The sequence below is a fragment of the Dama dama genome, chromosome 4 (genome assembly GCF_033118175.1).
Source record: "Dama dama isolate Ldn47 chromosome 4, ASM3311817v1, whole genome shotgun sequence".
Lineage (NCBI taxonomy): Eukaryota > Metazoa > Chordata > Mammalia > Artiodactyla > Cervidae > Dama > Dama dama.
This window is the reverse complement of record NC_083684.1, coordinates 16,932,070-16,952,886: the sequence shown is the minus strand read 5'-3', so window position 1 is coordinate 16,952,886 and position 20,817 is coordinate 16,932,070. Positions and strand designations below refer to the sequence as shown.

The 20,817-nt window shown below is 45.8% G+C and overlaps 1 protein-coding gene across 1 annotated transcript in view; it reads right to left on the bottom strand.

Annotated features, from left to right (window-relative positions):
• The window catches only part of USP10 (ubiquitin specific peptidase 10), a 64,519-nt gene extending 61,505 nt beyond the window's left edge, over positions 1-3,014 (bottom strand). Inside the window, exon 1 of the mRNA XM_061138312.1 lies at positions 2,877-3,014. Coding sequence (XP_060994295.1) covers positions 2,877-2,897 — 21 coding nt within the window. The 5' untranslated portion in view covers positions 2,898-3,014. The remainder of the gene's footprint in view (positions 1-2,876) is intronic.
• Between the last annotated feature and the right edge of the window lie 17,803 nt (positions 3,015-20,817).

The window sequence follows — 20,817 nt, the reverse complement described above, 5'->3', positions numbered from 1 at the left end:
TCCACTTATTACTTGCCATCACTTCATCACTTGGTCCCCACAAGGTGGGCTCCGTGAGGGGAGGCCCTGGATGGGGCTCACCTCCACTGCTGTCTGCAGGAACCCCTGAGGAGACCATCACCTCAAACTTTAAACAGTGTATCTAGTGTGAGGACCTGTTTCAAGATCTTGCTGTCACTCTACAAACGAACACTGGTATCTCCAAATATCCTATATTTCAAATAATTGTATTTGCTTCAGCTGCTCACTATGAAACACCAGTAAAAACGCTTCTCTTCGGAGAACTACTAACAGCTGTCAGCTACAAAGATACTCAATGCTTCAGTAACACCCAACATCTGCTGTAAGCTGGATCCAAGAAACCCCACAGTGTAAAATGAGGGGCCACATTATTATTATCAGAGGTAAGGAAAAGACTGGCGTGAGCCCGCTGCAGAGGACCAGGACAGGAGCAGCCACACGATATTCAAATAGGGTGTAAGAAGCGTTACTGTACAGATTTCACTAAGAGCAACTGCAATGATCACAAACGCTTCTTCTGGTTTAAGACAGCACTGGTCCGTTCAAATTAATTATCCCAAATCATTTCATCAGTTCCCTCGTGACGACAAATATTAATCAGAGATGTACTTTCACCTCAGTTGTCAAAGTTCATTATTTGGGTTTGTTAAAATGTGTTGAAAGCTATCCACATTAGAAAGGTTTCCAAGTTTTTCACTGTTTCACATCAATCTAGGGAAAAGGGTTCAATCAATACTATGGAAATAGGATATAATCTATAAATGTTTTAAACTGTAACCTTAAAAATCCAATTTTAAAATAGGACCCTTAAAAAAACCTAAGGAAAAAATATAACAAAATAGAGCCCTTACTGCTAATCTGTGGTTGTGAACCACCACAGTAAACACGTTATATGCATCACAGTGCTTAGCACAGGCTGATCGCTCAATCAGTATTTGTTGAATTAATGAATGGCAATGACCAAGGCAGTACCCTTAGGACAGGAGGTAACTGAATAAAACTAAATTATTAAAATGTTCAGCCTGACTTAAGCAGGATCGAACCATTAAATCCTGTCACATACATGATTTCACTACCTGTTTTCACTACTACGCTTCTAAAAAGAAAATTATGAAAAGTATGAGAAATCACACCATTTCCTTTCCTACCTTGTCTATGCTAGAACTTAAAAGCATTTCAATCACACTTTAAAAGAATAAACCCAAAGTGTTGCTAACATTTATGTTCGGCTAACTGTTGCCACCTTAATTTTCCAAAGATGTACAACATGCAGGCAATAATGCTGTATAAAACAAATACTAGGACAAGGAAAGAAAACGAAATTACAATCATGTTTACATATTATCACTGCTCATTAACATTTCAATTTTGCCCTGCGACTGGTGCTTATGATAATGAAGTGAATTATGCCTAAACATGCTTCTTTCTGTTCAAAATCACTACAACTACGACCCATTCGTTCACAATGAATCTTGTACCTATTTTGTAGCTATCTATCTTAAAATTTAAGTTGAGAAAAAGGCAAATACTAAATCTCTTAAGGAAAGAAATCTTTGAATTACACACTTGTAAAACTTACTCAACCACTAAGCCCTTTTTTTTTTTGTGCATAGAACTTTACTGAGTTACTTTCAAAAGCAGAGGTACTAGTGAACAAAAAGTTAAAGGCGGACAGTTGTAAAGTAAACCGAAGCGCCAAAAATTTACCAAAACTGCAGCTTCCTGTAAGATCTCATTTTTAAGTTATCGCCTCTTAAATTCCACCGACACGCGTTAATTAGAAGTTATTAAAACCTACTCCATTCCCAAAAGGGCAACAAAAACCAACTGCTTAGAAAGGGTTATGATTTACCGGCCACCAGTTTTCCAATAGCTACTTCGTTCCACTTCCCTATATTTAATACAAAGTTAATACTACAACACACTGAGTTGATACAAAAAAGTGCAACAACTTCTATGGATTGGAAGTCGACAAATTAGTGGTCTACATAGAAAGCCCACAAAAATAAGACCACATGCTGATTTTCAAACCGAGCAACTGTATTTGGGGGAGTGGGGAGGACTGAGTTCAACTCTACACTATCTCCCTAAAAGCGTGCTCGTTCCTCTTTCTTTCCACTACGGGATTAAGTGGCCCCTAAGCCTGAGAGACCGCTCTGACAGTGTGCGTTAGTATAGTGTCAGCCGGGCTGAGACGGATTCATGCAAAGGATGTCACTCAAAGGCAGGTATTAATAAAAGTACGGTCCGGGCGAGTTATTTCGAGTCCCCTTTGCAACAGTAACCTTAAGCTGCTCTTCAGTCACTTCAATCTAAAAGCCAAGAAACCAGCAATCCCCCTCACTCCCACCAAACCCCGGGGTCAATCAAACTGCGAAAGCAACCTTTAGTGCCACGGGGAAAACGATGCACCCCCAAATCTTGGCGGTTCGCTGCGGGCAGAGGCAACCAGAGGGCGTGGAAGGCTCTGCCGCTCCCGGGCCTCCCGAAGCCCCCCGGTAGCCTCCCGGGACGGCCAGGGCCCCATCCTTACCGCCGGCTCGCCCCGCGGTCCAGCCCTGAGGTTAACCCCTTCGCGCCCCCCAATACCCTCTCCAGGCCGGCCCGGGCGCCCCCTCTCCGCCGCCCCCACGAGGTGGGGCCCGGCGGGCGCGGGGCGGGCCGGGCTGAGGGCGGCCGAGGCGCGGAGGCGGCGGGAGGCTCGGGGCCTAGTCCCGGGCAGCGTGTCCCGGCGCCCTCCCCCACTCCCACACGCTCGTTCAGGGCCGGGGTGCGCCCGCCCGCCCGTCCGCCCCGGCGCCCGCCCGCCTGCGGCCTGGGGCCCCTTCCCGCCGAGGGCGCCGGCTGGCGGCTACCTGCGGGCTGCGGAGGGCCATGGCGGCCCGTTTCAATGAGCCTCGGCGCTCGTCCGGCTCCTCACGCTGCTTCCCCCGCCGCCGCCATCTTCTCGCCCGCACATACACACTCGCATCGGCCGCCGCGCCTGCGCACTGGCCGCGCGCCGCGGGGCGCGGGGAGGACGGGCGCGCCAGGCGTGCGTTGCGCATGCGCGGCCGACAGGTGGGCGTGCGCGGCGGGAGCCGGCCCGGGGTGGACCCTGAGCCCGCACCCCTAGGCGGATGCGGGCCCGCCTGCAGCAGACCAGAGCTCCCGGGCCCGGAGGGGAAAGCGCGGGGGACAGAGGTGATAACGCGAGAGCGCCTACTCGGCCCGGGCTTCTGGGAGGCCACCTGGGCGGTGCTGGGCGAGACTCGGGAAGTACGGGCCGGGAGCTGCGGCCTGAGGTCGGCCCGCTCCGCCGAACCCTTGGCTGAAGATCTCAGAGCAGTCGCGTTTATGGAGGTCGCATCCACCCATTCATTCATTTGTTCACTTTTCATTCATTCCACAAACACACTGAGCGCCTGCACTGTGCCACGCCTTTAACTAGGCATCGGAGAATATTTTTAAAAAATAAAAACGCACCTGTAAAGCGTTTAGGATTGGGGCCTGGCAAATGGTAAGCATCCAGTAAGTGTTACCTGTCACACACCTACATGCAAGTGAGCGGACAGACCAGTTTTCGGGTCATTGGTTCCAGAAACAGTGAGCCCCACCTGACCATGCAGGGTACCACCTGCTTCGGCCCCTCCAGCTGAGTCTTTGGGTTCGTCACCCGTGAATAAGGTTAATAAAATTTCTTAACTCATAAGATTTCTGTGAGGAGCAGATTAAATGAGTGTGAACACACTGGCAAAAAGAAAAGAAACAACTTTTAAAAACTAGGGAAACAATAATATTGTATCCATGCTGTGATTAAAACCACAGGAAAAAATCTACCTATATATAAAGACAGGGAGGGATATGAAAACCCACTGATGACTTATGGTGGTTTAGATCTGGTTTTTATGGTAACGGTGCTTGAACAAAAAATCTAAATTATGATCAGTGAGACCCAGTTCTAATTTTCAAATCACTTGCAGAGACAGTACCAGGATAACACGTTATTTTCTTCCTTTTTTTTTTTTCTTTTTTTTTTACCACTGGCCTGCCAGAGAATTTCAACAGCATGTTTTGTTTGTTTGTTTTTTTAATGGTGGCACCACTTGATTTCAATACAAGGAGATACATGTGAAAAGGGAAATATGAGCAAGCACTGGGGGCCCTGGGCTTCCCCAGTGGCTCAGATGGTAAAACATCTGCCTGCAATGCAAGAGACCCAGATTCGACCCCTGGGTTGGGAAGATCCTGTGGAGTAGGAAATGGCAACCCACTCCAGTATTCTTGCCTGGAGAACTTCATGGACAATAGAGCCTGGTGGGCTACAGTCCATGGGATTGCAGAGTCAGACATGACTGAGCAACTAACTAACTAGCACACTTCCTTGTAGGCCCTACAGTCCTTAGCAGGCCCTTATACTTGCAATGAGAACCAGGGGAGGAAAGCACAGTCAAGAAAGACCTGAAAGGGACTTCCCTGGTGGTCCAGTGGTTAAGAAGCCACCTTCCAATGCAGGGACACAGGTTCAATCCCTGGTTGGGAAACTAAGACCTCCACATGCTGTGGGCCTCCACCCCACAACTAGAGAGCCAGAGAGCCTGCACACTGGAACAAAGTCCTACCACAGCCCCTCTCAAAGGAAGCCTGAAATAAAATCCCAACACCCCCATTCACTGGGCTGCATGAATTTCAGCAGGTAAACTTTCTTAAACTTTCTGTGAATTTTTTGTAAAAGGGAGGTGTGGTGAGCAGTCATCCCATCCCCAAAATGTCCACTTCCCAATCTCCAGAACCTGTACAGATGTGACTTTACATTGCAAAGGGACTTTGCAGATGGGGTTAAATTGAAGACTTTGAGATAAAGAGATTATTCTGGATTAAATGGGTGGGACCCATGTAAACAGGAAGATCCTTTAGAAAAGAAAGAGGGAAGAAGCCAGAGAATCAGACAATCAGAGAAGTTAACAACTAAGTGGGGAGGGAAGACAGAGTGAGAGAGATTTCAAGATGCTAGGCTGCTGGCTTTGAAGATGGAGGAATGCCGTTCTAGAAACTAGAAAAGACACAGATTTTCTCCTGAAACCTCCAGAAAGAAGACAGCCTTGCCTACGACTTCAGCCCAGTGAATCTTCTGACCTACAGAACTGCAAAATAATTTGTAAACCAGCAAATTTGTGGCCACTTGTTACAGCAGCAACAGGAAATTAACACAGGGGAATAATACAATCTACTTTGCAAGCATGTTGCCAGGAGGAAACTAATATATCTAGCTCATGGAATATGGTACCTAGCACTTTTTAACTACCAGTCAATTAATGATAAGGGACTTTTTATTATATCCCAGGGAAGGTATAAGTTTTCTCCAAGGAGGTAACATCTGAGCTAAGCCTTGATAGCTACCTCTTGAGAGGGGCCCCATATTTTCCCATCTAAACCAATGGCTATATGGTCTAACAAGCAGGAGTTAATTCTTGGGTCCAAGGGGTTAGACTTTTTCAGTTAGACCTATCCTACCTGGAAAATTCTTTTCTGAAACTCTGATAGTATAGAAGAGTACTGGTAGCTATGTGACCTTGGGCAAGTACCTACCTCTCTGGACCTCAGTTTCCTCCTCTGTAAAACGGGAGGAATGATGCCTTTCAGGAATGTAGTGGAAATGAATACAATAACAAGAAAACATATGTAAATTGCTTAGTAAGATGTTCAGCATAGAGCAAGAGCTCCATAAATGATGGAAATTATTGTTATGATTCCCAGACTTTTTGGAAAGGGAGATAATGTTTGCAAGGGCACGGTGCATTTGACAGGATATTGCCAATAATAAAATTCAAGTTTTCTAAGAAAAATTGGAAATTGGGGAGACATATCCACCATTGTGAGCTGAGCAGCCTCCCAACATTTAAAGACTTTTCTGATGAGATTGATGGTGATAGTAACAAATGAGTGTTGTTGTTGTTTTGTGGTTTTTTTTTTAATGCTAATGGAACATTTCATATTTGGAAGGTGTGCATAACTCACTGAATCAGTGTTTTCCAAATGACCCATGTAGGATGTTATAAAATTATGCATGAATAAAAGATCCATTCAAAGTACTAAGACAGACCAGTGGATTTTAATCTAACAGAGATTGAAAAACTCATTGAGATGATTTCACATTCCACTTTGCAGTTTTCCTTTAAGAAATTTGCTTTTCACAAGCAACAAATAAAAATATACACAATTACTGAAAAAAGGCCCTTCTTAATTTTCTTCTTAAAAAAAAAAAAAAAGGCCATTCCTTTTTGAGAACCATACTTTTCAGGAAAATACTCCTCTCTGCCTTCCCAGCTGCATGCCCTGTGTGGGGCTGGATTTTCTTCACACTTGAATCAAAACGACATATCACAAGCAACTGAAGTCACAAGCAGATATGAGGATGCAGCTGCAAAATACAAAACAATGCTACTCTTCTCAACACCATTTTGTTGTTGTTTTGAAAAGTTATATTTCATTAAAAATATTTTATGTTTTACACTGATACACAATGAATTTATGAGAAATAAATTGTCATATGTTTTTACAAATATTTTGGTTTTCATTCCTAACTGGTATATGGTGATAAGATAGAATTCACAAAAACAAAAGTTTTGGGGATCAGCAATAATTTTGTAAAATGAAAATAAATCTGAGGACTTCCCTGATGGCACGGGGGATAAGAATCTGCCTGCCAGTGCAGGGGAACACAGGTTCAATCCTGGGTTCGGGAAGATTCTACATGATCCGGAGCAAACTAAGCCCAGGCATCACAGTATCCAGCCTCTGCTCTAGAGCCCGTGAGCCATGGCTACTGAGCCACATGCTGCAACTACTGAAGCCCGATTACCTAGAGCCTGTGCTCCACAACAAGAGAAGTCACCACAGTAAGAAGGCTTCACACCACAACAAAGAGTAGCCCCTGCTCACTACAACTAGAGAAAGCCCTCAAAAAAAACAGTGAAGAACCAATGCAGCCAGAAAAAAAAAAAAAACCACTAAGAATTTTGAGAAGGACAACTTGGCACCAGGCAGGTCCCCCACTTTACTTCGCATGTGCCACTCTGCCTGCCTGGAACTTTCTTTCCCCTTACTCCCTCAGATCTCTGGTTTCTTATGGCCACCCGCTCCAAAAGGACTTTTCTGAAAGGACCTCTTCTCTGCCCAACCACGGTCTCTCCTGTTCTATTTTTGTTTTTCCCCTCCACAGCACTTCTCACTGGATGACAGTGTGCAGAATATTTATTTTCGGTGTGGATTATCCATCTCCTCCACTAGACTCTAAGCTCCAGGAAGCTTACCTTTATTCCCTGATAGTTTTACACACCTGTAACAAGCAGAGACATTACTTTGCCAATAAAGGTCCATCTAGTCAAGGCTATGGTTTTTCCAGGGGTCATGTATGGATGTGAGAATTGGACTGTGAAGAAAGCTGAGTGCTGAAGAATTGATGCTTTTCAACTGTGATGTTGGAGAAGACTCTTGAGAGTCCCTTGGACTGCAAGGAGATCCAACCAGTCCATCCTAAAGGAGATCAGTCCTGGGTGTTCATTGGAAGGACTGATGCTGAAGTTGAAACTCCAATACTTCGGCCACCTGATGCAAAGAGCTGACTCATTAGAAAAGACCCTGATGCTGGGAGGGATTGGGGGCAGGAGGAGAAGGGGATGACAAAGGATGAGATGGCTGGATAGCATCACCGACTCGATGGACTTGAGTTTGAGTAAACTCCGGGAGTTGGTGATGGACAGGGAGGCTTGGCGTGCTGCGGTCCATGGGGTCGCAAATAGTCAGACACGACTGAGTGACTGAACTGAACTGAACTGAACTGTTCCAGATGTTTGGCAGCCTTTTAATAGATATTTTTTGAATGAATGAATGAACAAGTGACCATTTTTAATTCTCACAAAGCCCAGTGAGGTGAAGACTATTGGTTTCCCCATTTGGGGGCTGAGGAAGCTGAAAGAGGGGCTTCCCTGATAGCTCAGTTGTAAAGAATCCGCCTGCAATGCAGGAGACCCCAGTTTGATTCCTGGGTCAGGAAGAGCCACTGGAGAATGGATAGGCTACCCACTCCAGTATTGAAAGCTGAAAGAAGTCAAGCCACCACTTTGTTTTTTAAAGCAGTTTCATGAGATAGAACTATAGTTTTGCTTTTTAAGATTGTTTGATTTATTTATGGCAGCACTGGGTCTTCATTGCTACAGGCAGACTTTCTCTAGTTGCGGCAAGAGGGGCTATTCTGCATTTCAGTGAAAGAGCTCTACAGCCTTTGGGCTCAGCAGTGTCACATGAGCTTAGTTGCTCTGTGGCATATGACATCTTCCTGGACCAGGGATTGAACCCATGTCCTCTTCATTTGCAGGCAGATTCTTAACCACTGGACCACCAGGGAAGCCCAAACTACCACTTCTTTTTTTTTTTTCAAATCACTACTAAGGTTTGCCAAAGGCCTGCTTGGGATCTGATTTGGAAATTGAGTCAAACCATAAAATGACACTCTTACTTTTTTTTTTTTTTTTTGGTCCCACCATGTGGCACACACAACTTCCCTGACTAGGGATTGAATCTGTGCCCCTTGCAGCAGAAGTATGGAATGTTGACCACTAGACCACCGGGGAAATCCTTTATTCCCCCCTCTCTCTTTCTTTTTAAAAATTTTATTTTATTGAAGTATAATTGATTTTAAATGTTGTGATAATTTCTGCTGTACAGCAGAGGGATTCAGCTATACATATAGCAGATTCTTTTTCATATTCTTTCCCGTTGTGGTTGATTCAGGATGCTGAATATAGCTCCCTGTGCTCTATAGTAGGACCCCGGTATTTATCAATTCTCTATACACTAGCCTGTATCTCCTAACCCCAAACCACCAATTACCCCTCCCCCACTGCCCTCCCCCTTGGCAACCACAGACCTGTTCTCTATGTCTGTGGGTCTGTTTCTGTTTCGTAGATAAGGTGATTTGTATCATATTTTAGATTCCACATAAAAGCAGTATTATATAATGTTTGTTTCCCTGTCTAACTTCCCTTAGTGTGATCATCTCTAGGTCCATCCATGTTGCTGAAAATGGCATTATTTCATACAAAAAGACATCTTTGAGACAATCTAGTAGTGTGCGTAAGGCCTGGAGACCAGGGAATTAACTGTCAACAAATGTATTGGGTGTGCTAGTGGAATTGGGGCTGTTCTAGAAAACCCCACTTATGTTTCAAGGGATGTTGCTGAGATATGGGCTTCCCTGGTGGCTCAGATGGTAAAGAATCTGCCTGCAATGCAGGAGACCTGAGTTTGATCCCTGAATCGGGAAAATACCCTGGAGCAGGGAATGGCTACCCACTCCAGTATTCTTGCTTGGAGAATTCCATGGCCAGAGGATTCCAGTGGGCTGCAGTCCATGGGGTCACAAAGACTTGAGCACTAGTGAGCGACTAACACATGCTGAAATATATCCAGGTGAAATGACAGGATGTATGGGATTTGCTTGAAAAATATTTAAGGCCAAAAAAAAAAAAAACCAACAACAACAGGAAGGAAAAAGGAGTAAGTGAAGCAAACAAGATGAAATCTTGAGAACCGTTGAATCTAAGAGATGAGAGTATCTGATTAGGTCCTCTGAGAAGCAAGAGGGAAAATGGGAAGGGGCTGGGGGCAGCGGGTAGAGAGTTGGACGGGTGCCTGGCAGGGCTGTCCCCTGGGCAGGAGTGGGGATGGGGAAGGGTCAGGTAAAAGCCCTTGAGCCAAATTTGTGCATCTGAGTAATCTCATTCTCCTGTTCTAGGCAAGAAAGAACCTGCCTAGTGGCTGTATGAGCTTCCTAAGGCTGCTGTGACAAGCAGATGTTCTGAGGGAGCATCTATTTCAGGCCTCTGCAGCTTCTGGTGCTGCCAGTGATCCTCGGCCTAGCACTTCAGCACTCCAGTCTCTGCCTGTGTTGTCACGTGGCCTTCTTCCCTCTGTGTCATTTAATAAAATCAACTCTGGGGGTTTTCATCCCAGAGCAGAATGGAGCGTCAGGTTGTCCCCCCGGAGCTGCCCTAATCACGGCTTGCTCTGCAGGGCATGTTATTTCAAGTATATTTAATCTTTAAACATCAACATCAAATTCAGCCCAGCAACCTGCCCAAGGAAGGAAGCGAGCAGATGGACCAGGAAATGCAAGTTGCTGCCTCTCATATCAGCTCCCCAAAGGGCGTGTTCATGCATTTATTTCTTCTCCTTTCGCCCTTTTATTCTGACTGGCAGAACTCATGTAGTTGAAGTCTCTTCTGGAGCAGAACACCTATACAGTGTATTTCCTCTCTTCTCTGTCATACTTATTTCCTCATCTCTGCCCTCCCCAGGGTTGGGCACTGTCCCCAGGCCACAGAACAGGTGCCTCTATCTTAAAGGACCTTGGCCAGGGGGAAAGTGCTCAAGAAGAGGAGTAAGCCAAGGTAAGAAGTACCAAGGGTCTGGATTGCATTGATTCTGGCCTCAAGTCACTCTGAATCCCTGAACGAATCATTGATTTTCTATAACTCAGTTATCACATAAGAGGAAAGTCCAGTGTGTCCTGCCAGCCTCACAGCATAGATACTGAAATGCACTGGCATGATGAAAGGAAGCTTATATCCTGTAGACTAATCCATTAGCTGCCATGCGTTCATGTTTCCACTGAGTTAAAGCAGTGACATCACTATTTAATACTCTTTCATGTTTCTTGATCCAGTCACCCCTACCAACCTTTCCCATTCTTCCAAGAAATTCTTATTTGTCATTGATATTCATCTAACATTTTTTTTTTTCTGCCAAACAGACAGCTGGGGGTGGGGGAGAGATAGGATAGCCTTCTTTCAGTCTTCTTTAGCCTAGAAAAATAAGTATCCTTTCTACTGTCAAGTGAAGATTGATTACTATAATGCAAGAGTTTTGGGGGGACTTGCCTGGTAGTCCAGTGGCTAAGACTCTGCTCTTCCAATGCAGGGGGCCTGGGTTTGATCCCTGGTCAGGGAACTTAGATCCCACATGCCTCAACTAAAAGTTTGCATGCCAAGTCTAAAGATTAAGCATGTCACAAATATATATTTTTAGTAGCTTTGTTTAGCCCATAGGAAACATCCTGGTCAGGCCCACCTGTGAATGATTGCAGAAAGGAAGAAATTAACACACCCCTCCAGAGGCAGCCCAGAACCAGAAAGTGTCTTGCTTTCTTCCCTCCCCTTTTAGTGTAAAAGAAGTCTGAATTCTAACTCAGACAAAATGGTTCTTTGGTGCACGGGTGGGCCCACCTTCTTCTTGGTTTGCCATCTTTGCAAGGAAAGCTGCTATTCTTTGCCCCCCAAACTCATCTCTTCATTATTGACATGTCTGTGGTGAGCAGTATGAGCTTAGACTCAGTAACACCAGGATAGATCGGAGCCCAGTGAGAAGGACAGCCTTGTAATGCAGCCACACACGGCACACCAAGGTTCTAATGGGTGGGCAGCTTGTGGTCGCGTGAGAACCCCCACTTTAGAAGGAGCCGAGCAGGAACTATAGCCAACATCCTGTAATAGTGCGCGTGCTCAGTCGTTCAGCCATGTCTGACTCTCTGCAGCTCCATGGACTGTAATCTGCCAGGCTCCTCTGTCCACGAGAGTGTCCCAGGCAAGAACACTGGAGTGGGTTGCCATTTCCCCCTCCAGGGGATCTTCCCCACCCAGAGACTGAACTTTCATCTCCTGCATCTGCTGCATTGGCAGGTGGATTCTTTACCACTGAGTCACCTGGGAAGCCCATCCTACAATAAACCATAATACAAAAGAATATAAAAAAGAATGTGTGCATATGTATACTGCTGCTACTGCTAAGTCACGTCAGTCGTGTCCGACTCTGTATGACCCCATAGACGGCAGCCCACCAGGCTCCCATCCCTGGGATTCTCCAGGCAAGAACACTGGAGTGGGTTGCCATGTCCTTCTCCAGTGTACGTATGTATAACTGAATTGCATTGTTGTACACCTGAAACTAACACAATATTGTAAATCAACTACACGTCAATTAAAAAAAAAAAGCAGATTTCAGCAGAGATAAAAGATGGAGAGATGGAGAGAGAGAGACAAAGGAAGAGGTAAGAGATAGCTGACAATGTTTCTTGAGTCCCTGGATACAGCAGCTTGAATCTGCAGACAACTCAGAATTCCACATGAACTGAGACCCCCAACCCTTTCAAACCTTTGCCACTTTGGACTGGCATTTTGTTACTTACCACCAAATGAGTGCCATAAATACATTAATATTGTTGGTGTGTAAGTGTCATTTTCACAAAGTTAGTACTTGACATTCAAATATAATAGTGAACCCATGTCAGAGGTCCACTAAGCTTATTGATAAGGAAGGCAGCAGAGTGGGGGGATGGATTCAAGGAAGGATGCAAAATAGAGTCTGTATAGTTATTGAAAGAAAGAATGCTGGAACTTTTTTTTTCTTTTTGACTGCTCCGTGTGACATGCAGGATCTTAGTTCTCTGATCAGGGATCGAACACATGCCCCCTGCAGTGGAAGTTCAGAGTCCTAACCAGTGTACCACCACAGAAGTCCCCACATTTTCATTTTAGAAAGACATCTCAGGTATTGGCAGGTAAATTGCTGGAGACGGGAAGGTGGTGAGGTTGGAGGAGCGCAAAGAGACAGGAGGGCTTGATACTAGTTAAGAGCCTTCAACTGAATCGCAGGCTGGAGATACTTTGTGAGCTCCTGGATATAGCCATGCCTGAAGCTAGAGAAAGTTCATAGACTTCCCAATTAAGCCATCCTGAATAGGATGCTACAGAGGAGCCAGCTAACAGGGGAAATAATGGAAAGACATTAATGTGATGGAACCTGTTAGCTGATGTCAAAGGTAAGAGAGGCAACGTTATTCTAATGTCATTTGGATTTCTGATTTGTTTTAGTGGGTAGAGGAAACAGTCTAAGATGAGGTGTTTAACTATTATTAGAAGTGAAATGGAGTAGGACCTGTGGTGCCCTCCATGGTACAAATCCTTTCTGTGTGCGCCATTTCTCATTTGTAAGAAATAGGCTTCATTCAGCCCTCTTGACCATCCCTGAATCCCAAAGGGCAGATTCAGATAGTCGCCTATCAGGGAAGGGAAAGAAAGTGTGTTGCTAGGCTGCTCTGTTCATGGAATTCTCCAGGCAAGAATGCTGGAGTGGGTAGCCGTTCCCTTCTCCGGGAGATCTTCCTGACCCAGGGATTGAACCTGGGTCTCCTGCACTGCAGGCAGATTCTTTACCATCTGAGCCACAAAGGAAGCCCAGAAACAAGCAAGGAGCAGCCAAGAAACAATAGTGTAGACTTGGGGTAGAGTCCTGGTTCCCTCTCAAACAATATCTTCGGGTTCTTCTGCAGAAACTAAGGCCCCCACCCAGGTGGATAACTTCAGGCTGAACACAAGATTCCTGGAGCATCACTCTGTTACCTCACCACCAACCAATCAGAAGAAAGTCACACCTCCTGCAGCCCTCACCTAAATTTTGCCTATGAGAATTCTAACAACCATCAGTGAGTTCGGGTTTCTCTGAGCGTGAGCCACCTATTCTCCTTGCTTGACCCTACAATTAATCTTTCTCTGCTTCAAACTCTGAGGTTTTGGTTTGTTTGACCTCACTGCGTCGGGCACACGAACTTGCCTTCAGTAACAGAATCTCTCTGGTTGCTCAGTCTGGTGAGAGAGAGAAACACAAGCCAAGGGAGTGACAGTCTTCCTTCAGAGGCACAGTGCCTTATCTTTTTCTTCATGTCCATCAACAGGGCTTTGTGACTAACACACCCACACTGACTAGGCCACATGCTGGCTTACCTTGCTCTACTTCTGAGTTAAACGCTCCAAGGCTTCAATTTCAGTTCTGCCCCCGCCCCCAGCAAGAGATTTAATTTTTCTGTCTCTGTTTCTTCATCTCGAATCATGATTTATGAGATGCATCTGCATCATGGCTGTGAGGACACATCAAAGCCCCAGGGCTCTGCATGATGCCTGGTCCATGATAAGCGCTTTATAAGGGGTGGAAATTACCATGAACATTCTGGGTTCTCCAAACAAACAAACATTTTTTGACTAACTGGCTTGTGACATGGATTGTTTCTTTCCAATTTAAGATGCTTTCTTTTCACAGAGGATTAAAAAATAATAAAAGCGTAATTACCATTGGGTAGGTAATTACTATGCTGTGCTTGCTCTATGATTAAATAAAAGTATTTTGCATGTAAGTTAGTGTTGCCGCTATTAGCAGTATTGATATATTAGTTATGCAATAATTTTTAATTTATCAGCATGTGCAGGTTCCAGGGAGGGCAGCCTCCCAGGAAAGGAGAGGGGCACCTGACCACATTGCCCCCACTGCAGGCGGTCCAGGCACTAGGACTCCAAACTTCCACTGCAGGGGCAAGGGTTCACTCCCTGGTCAGGGAACTAAGACCTCCCACATGCTATGCCATGCAGACAAAAAAAAGAAAAAAATGCTGCTTTTCCCAAACCGCTGCCATTTTACTGGTGGTGGCAAAGCAAGTCAGATAAAGAGTAAAGAAAGCTTTGCACGCAGAGCCCTGGCCACCTGCAGGCTTGAATATATTTTACATTAAGATTTCTTAAAAAGGGGAAAGGATGGACAGTACACAGGACCCTAGGCTGAATTCTTTCAGAATTTGGCTCATGTAGTCAGTTCCCTGAGTTGTTTTCTTGGGGCTGTTATGTTAGTCAGCGTTCTCTAGAGAATGGAACGAATAGAAAGTGTGTGTGTGTGTGTGTGTGTGTGTGTGTGTGTGTGTGTGTGTGTGTGTGTGTGTGTGTGTGTAGAGAGAGAGAGAGACATTTATCTTAAGAAATTGGCTCATGTAATTACAGAGGCTGGCAAGCCCCAAATCCGCAGGATTGGCTGGCAGGCTGGATACCCTGAGAAGAGCCAGTGTGTTGTAGTTCAGGTCTGAAGGCTGTCTGCTGGCAGAATTCCGTCTTGCTCTGGGGAGGTTGATCTCTGTGCTAGTCAGGCCTTCACCTCATTGAAGCCCCACCCACATGATGGAGAGTCTCCTGCTATACCCAAAGTTCACCGATTTAAGTGTTCCTGTCATCCAAATAACACTTTCACAGAAACACTCAGAGTAATGTTTGACTAAATATCTGGGCACTGTTACCCAGTCAAGTTGATACATATAATTAACCATCACATATGCATTAACCAGACCAAGATTCTAGATACGCAAAACTGAGAGCCAGACCTTAAAACATAGTAACCACATCATGCCACTGTCCTCCATGAGGAATCCTATGGCGGATTCTTTGACATCTCTGTGACATCTTTCCAAATGGGTGATGGGAATATCACCAAATCTTTGTCAGAGTTGATGAGACACAGAAATCTTTTAGCTTCCTGTTTCCTAAAAGGTGTTATGATGACATAAAATCTCTACAGTTACTTTTGTTTACTTTTAAAAATTTTATTTTTATTTATTTTGGCTGTTCTGGGTCTCTCTTGCTGCATGGGCTTTTCTCTAGTTGCAGTGAGTAGGGGCTATTCTTCTTTGGGGTACATGGGCTTCTCATTTGTGGTGGCTTCTCTTGTTGCAGAGCACAGGCTCTAGGGTGTCTGGGGTTCAGTACTTGTGGCTCCCAGGCTCCAGAGCACAGGCTCAATAGTTATGGTACTTGGGCTTTGTTGCTCCGAGGCATCTGGGATCTTCCCAGACTAGGGATTGAACCCATGTCTTCTACAATGGCAGGTGGATTCTTTACCACTGAGTCACCAGGGAAGCCCTCTATAGTTATTAGCAAGGAGGCACAAACAAGCTTGAGAAACCTTGGGTTAACTGGAGCTGTGTTAGTTACTCAGTTGTGTCCAACCGTTTGCGACCCCATGGGCTATAGCCTGCCAGGTTCCTCTGTCCATGGGATTCTCCAGGCAAGGAGACTGGACTGGGTTACCATGCTCTTCTCCAGGGGATCTTCCTGACCCAGGGATGGAACCTGGGTCTCCTATATTGCATGCAGACTCTTTACCATCTGAGCCACCAGGGAAGGGTCCTAACCAAAGTTACAAAGGTGTCTTTAATGGGACTTTCAGAGGCTATAATATAAAAATGTGTAGCCTGATGTGAGTCTCCAAGAGGAAGATCTCACCTCAGAGTTTCCTAAACATTTCCTGGCCTAAACATTTTCCTCTGGGGCAGCTGCATAGGAGACAAGGGTTAGGCAGGTCACACTCTGAGGGACATCTCATCCACAGTGTAAAGAACTGAGATTTAAGAGATAAAATCTCTTGTCCAGGTGGCATGTTTCAGAGTGAAAGCAAAAAGCCACATTCCTGAAGCACAGCCCTGCGCTCCGTCCATGTGGCCGAGGTGAGATCTAGTCCCTGTTCTAAAAGCAGGAGACACCAAGCAGAGCCTTGTTTGAGGCTAATTAGTTAGGAAGATCAGACTGGAATCCTGGTCTCTTGAATTTCAGTCTGGAACAAAAAAAGAAAGCCCACAGCATTGAGGCACTTAGAACTGCAGACAGGAGTGATATTTTTAGTGCCTTTAGGTGACCCCTGGGAAGATGAATCACTGCTATGGCACGCCTGGTCAAAAGATTCCACTTGAGCCAAGCATGAAGTCCCAGCGCCAGCGGATGCTGGAGACGATTCAAAGGGTCGGACCACACCCTAGCACTTCCTGCCTCCCATCAACAAGGAAGTGCACAGATGAGGTTCACTTTCCCTGGGATGCAGCAGGTGTGTGGCCCTGCAGAGGTTTGCCCTGCAAAGGAGACCTCGCCAGCCTTCTTGAGCCCAAGTCTTTGGCTACCCCCGGGCTGAGTTGGACTTTAACCAGAGGGACGCCCCGTGGTTCAGGTTTGGTCAGTGCAAACCGGGCACAGATGTTGGGGATCTGGCAGACTCATAGCTCAGGAAAGCCTGCAGGGGCAGAAAGGAGACAGAACCATCTAGAGAGCAGTGATCCTCAGTTGAGCCTGCCTTAGACTCCCTAGGAGGGTTCATGGAAACACACATTGCTGGGCCCCACCCCAGGAGTGGCTGAGTCAGCGGATCTGGGGTGGGGCCTGAGAATCTGCGTTCCCAAGTTCCCTGGGATGCAGATGTTGCTGATCCAAGAACCACTGTTTGAGGACTGCTGCTCTAGAGCGCCCTCTGAAGGATACCGCAAGGTCTGCACACACAGAATTGCTCCCTTGGCAGGCCTGAAATCAAGGCTTTTTTTTTTTTTTTTTTTTAATGCTACTCTTAAAAAAAAAATTCTTTTTATAAGAATGTTTACCCTTTAAAAAATATTTATTTATTTTTCACTGCACTGGGTCTTCATTGCTGCGTGGACTTTCTCTAGTTCCATGGAGCTAGTCTCTAGGTGTGGTGCTCCAGCTCCTCATTGTAGAACTCACGCTCTAGGGCTTGCAGGCTCCGTAGTTGTGGCCCACGAGCTTAGATGCCCCGTGGCAGGTGGAATCCTCCCAGACCAGAGACGGAACCTGTGTCTCCTGCGTTGGGAGCTCGGAGACTTAACCACTGAACCACCAGGGAAATCCTATTCTTACTTTTTTAGAACCCCAATTTTAGAACCCAAGGAGAGGGGTTTCTAGTCTGAATCTCAACCTGTAGTTATCTGGGAGACCAATAAACAAAACTCAGAGAATGGGGTGAATTATTATTTTCATTTTTTAATTAAAATATTTATTTATTAATTTGGCCATGCCAGGTGTTTGTTGCACCATGTGAACTCTTAGTTGCAGCTTGTGGGATGTAGTTCCCTGACCAGGGATTGAACCTGGGTCCCCTGCATTAGGAGCTCAGAGTCTTAGCCACTGGATTGCCAGGAAAGTCTCTGGGGTAAAGTATTGCTTTGATATTTTAAACAAATGTATTGAGATATGATTCATACATCATACAATTCAATGACTTTTCATACAGTCACAGACATGTGCAACCACAAACACTGTCAATTTTAGGGTATCTTCATCACCACAGAAGAAACCCATATCCTTTAACTTCTGCACTCCTGTCTTCTCTCATCACACCCCTCCCCTAGCCCCAAGCAAACACTTTCTGTCTCTAAATTTGCCTGTTCTGACCACTGCATGTAAACGGAATCACACAACATGGTGCCCTTCGTGCCTGGCTTCTTCAACTCAGCACAGTATTTTCAAGGTTTCATCCATGCTGTCACCAGTGTCATGCTTCATTCCTGTTCGTGGTTGAGTAATATCCCTTTCTCTGGTGTTTGCATCCCAGCAGCGCCTTCTGGGGGCGTTAACATCCCATGCAGGGAATGTACATGGTGGCCTTTTCCAAGCAGTTGAAAGAGCTGGGTGTGAGCTGGCTGACTTAGGTTAAGTATCAGGAGTAGCAGGTGCCTCTGGGGTCCAACACGGACCCTCTGCCCTCCTCTGATTCTGCTTCAGGGCTGGCCACACGCTGACAGGATGCCCCTGCATCACACAGGGTGCTTCTTTCTGCCTCAAGGAAGGAGGGTGGGAGCTCTCTAAACAGCCAGCTCTGAGCAGGGCAGCCCTGGAGTGGACGTCGCCAGGGCCTCTGGGAGCTCCCACCCTCCTTCCTTGGGCAGAGGATGTGTGAGGACACACTGGCTGCTGTGGGACTTTCCAATTCATTGATATCCCTCAAAAAAGGTGCCATCTCTGTCATCCCTCAACCTCCAACCTAGGGCATCTTTGCTTTTGCCCACATGTAGGATCTTAGTTCCCCGACCAGGGATCAAACCCATGCCCCCTGCACTGGGAGTTCAGAGTGTTAACCATGGGACTGCAGGGAAGTCCAGGGGGTTGCTTGTGATGCCCTCGAAGAGCAGGACATGGCAGCCACGTGGCTGTTGCTAGTCACACCTGGGACACCTGTTCTGGGAGACTTTGGCTGCCAGGTAAGACACTTGGTAAAGAAAGACCTGGAGAGAGATATGGCGGATTCTTGGTGGCTCAGACAGTAAAGAATCTGCCTGCAATGTAGGAGATATGGGTTCGATCCCTGGGTTGGGAAGATCCCCTGGAGAAGCAAATGGCAACCCACTCCAGGATTCTTGCCTGGAGAATTCCATGGACAGAGGAGCCTGGTAGGCTAGAGTTCACGGGGTTGTAAAGAGTCAGCCAACACTGAGTGACTAACCCTACTACTTTGGGGGAAAGAGAGAGACCAGCGGGATGTGGGGAGCAGAGCAGAGGGAAAGAAATGAAGGGGGAGGGGCCCCAGCTGTCTCAGGCCCCAACGTGTAAGTAAGTCTCGGGGAGCTCCTATCTGGCTGTGACTGTGAGACCCAGGAGAGTGCTATTTCCATGAGCCCAGTCAACCCTCAGATTCGTCAGCAAAAATAACTGCCATGGCTTTAAGCCACGGCTTGGGGTGACTCATTACTCAGACACAGATAAAGCACCCTGTGAGCAGCTTTTCCTCCTTCCTGGTCTCGCTCGGCTCCCCAGCTCCCCAGGTCAGCCGCCTGCCTCCAAGTCCTTGTCTAAGGTTCTCTCTCCGTTCAAGAGGACCCAAATGGACGTGGACCTTCTGGGGAGGTGAGGTAGTCCAATGTGGGTAATGTAATTAGCCCGAGCTTTGGGTGCTTCATCTGGAAAATGGGAGGCGTCTCATTTCTAACCTAAGATTCTTCTGGAAGTAAAAGAATCCAAGAGAATTTACCATCTGTTAGTTGGTATCCCATCTGGGGCAGCTCAGTGGCTCAGAGGCAAATCTGAATCCAGTTTACAGGTGGAAACTGGCAGGCAGGTTCTTCCCACCATTCTCCCAAAGCTGAATTACCAAAGGCTCAGGGGAGCAACGCCTAACCACAACAGTGTCTGGGCTTGTCTGCTTGCTGGTGGTGGCCTTGAAACCCCTGCAGGGCATCAGAGCTATCTATCTGCCTCTTCTTGGACCCTAAGGGCAGTAAAGGGACTCAGTTCTTAAGGAAATGCTACTATCTTTCTGATAAAGATAACCCATTGCTTGTTTTTCTTTTCTAATCAGATTATCCCAACTGACACAAATTTAGTCAAATAGTTTAATTTCAGGTCACAGGACTTTGGGCTGTCATTAAGGAACTGAACAAAACTTGGTAAAATACAGTAATTAGGAGCATAGTGAAAGCTGACTGGGAATGCCCCTGCCTCCCATGACACCGAAAGGCAGTCTGGTTAATTTCCAAATTATATTTGGGCTCAACATGCAAAGTCCTTTTTCATTTGGGCAGAGAAAATAGGACTGAAGATTACTACAATAACCACACAAGACTAGGGCTTTAATTATAAAATAAGCCATACCCTAGCAGGCAAGTCATTTTTAATGTGTTTCAAGAATTGAATACTTCATGGAGTTATAAACAGAAGGGGAAAAAAATTCAACATGCAGGAAATTAACTAAGAAGAGATAAGAAACAGAAAAGCTTTGGGTGTCATACAGTTACAATACAATAGCAACAAATCAAAAAAATAGCACACATGGTAACAGGCTTCAGTAACATTAACAGCCAGAACATACTCAATGAATTATCAATACTTAATCATCAAAAATCTAATTCTGCAAGGGAGCTGGTAGTAATGATGCATTTCAGTTGATCCAAAGGGCTTTTTCCTTCCATCACAAGCAAACCTGTAAAGACGGCTCGAGTAACTTGGAAAAGTAGAGTTCCTTTTCTCAAAGAAAACTGACACAGGAAGGTTTTTCTCCTCCGGCCCCACTCCCCCAAATTTGTACATTCATTAATTCTTCTAAGGCAACCAAACTACAATTTCTTGAGAACACTGAACCGAACACCCTGCAAAGCCACAAATTCTACCCGTGTAAAAA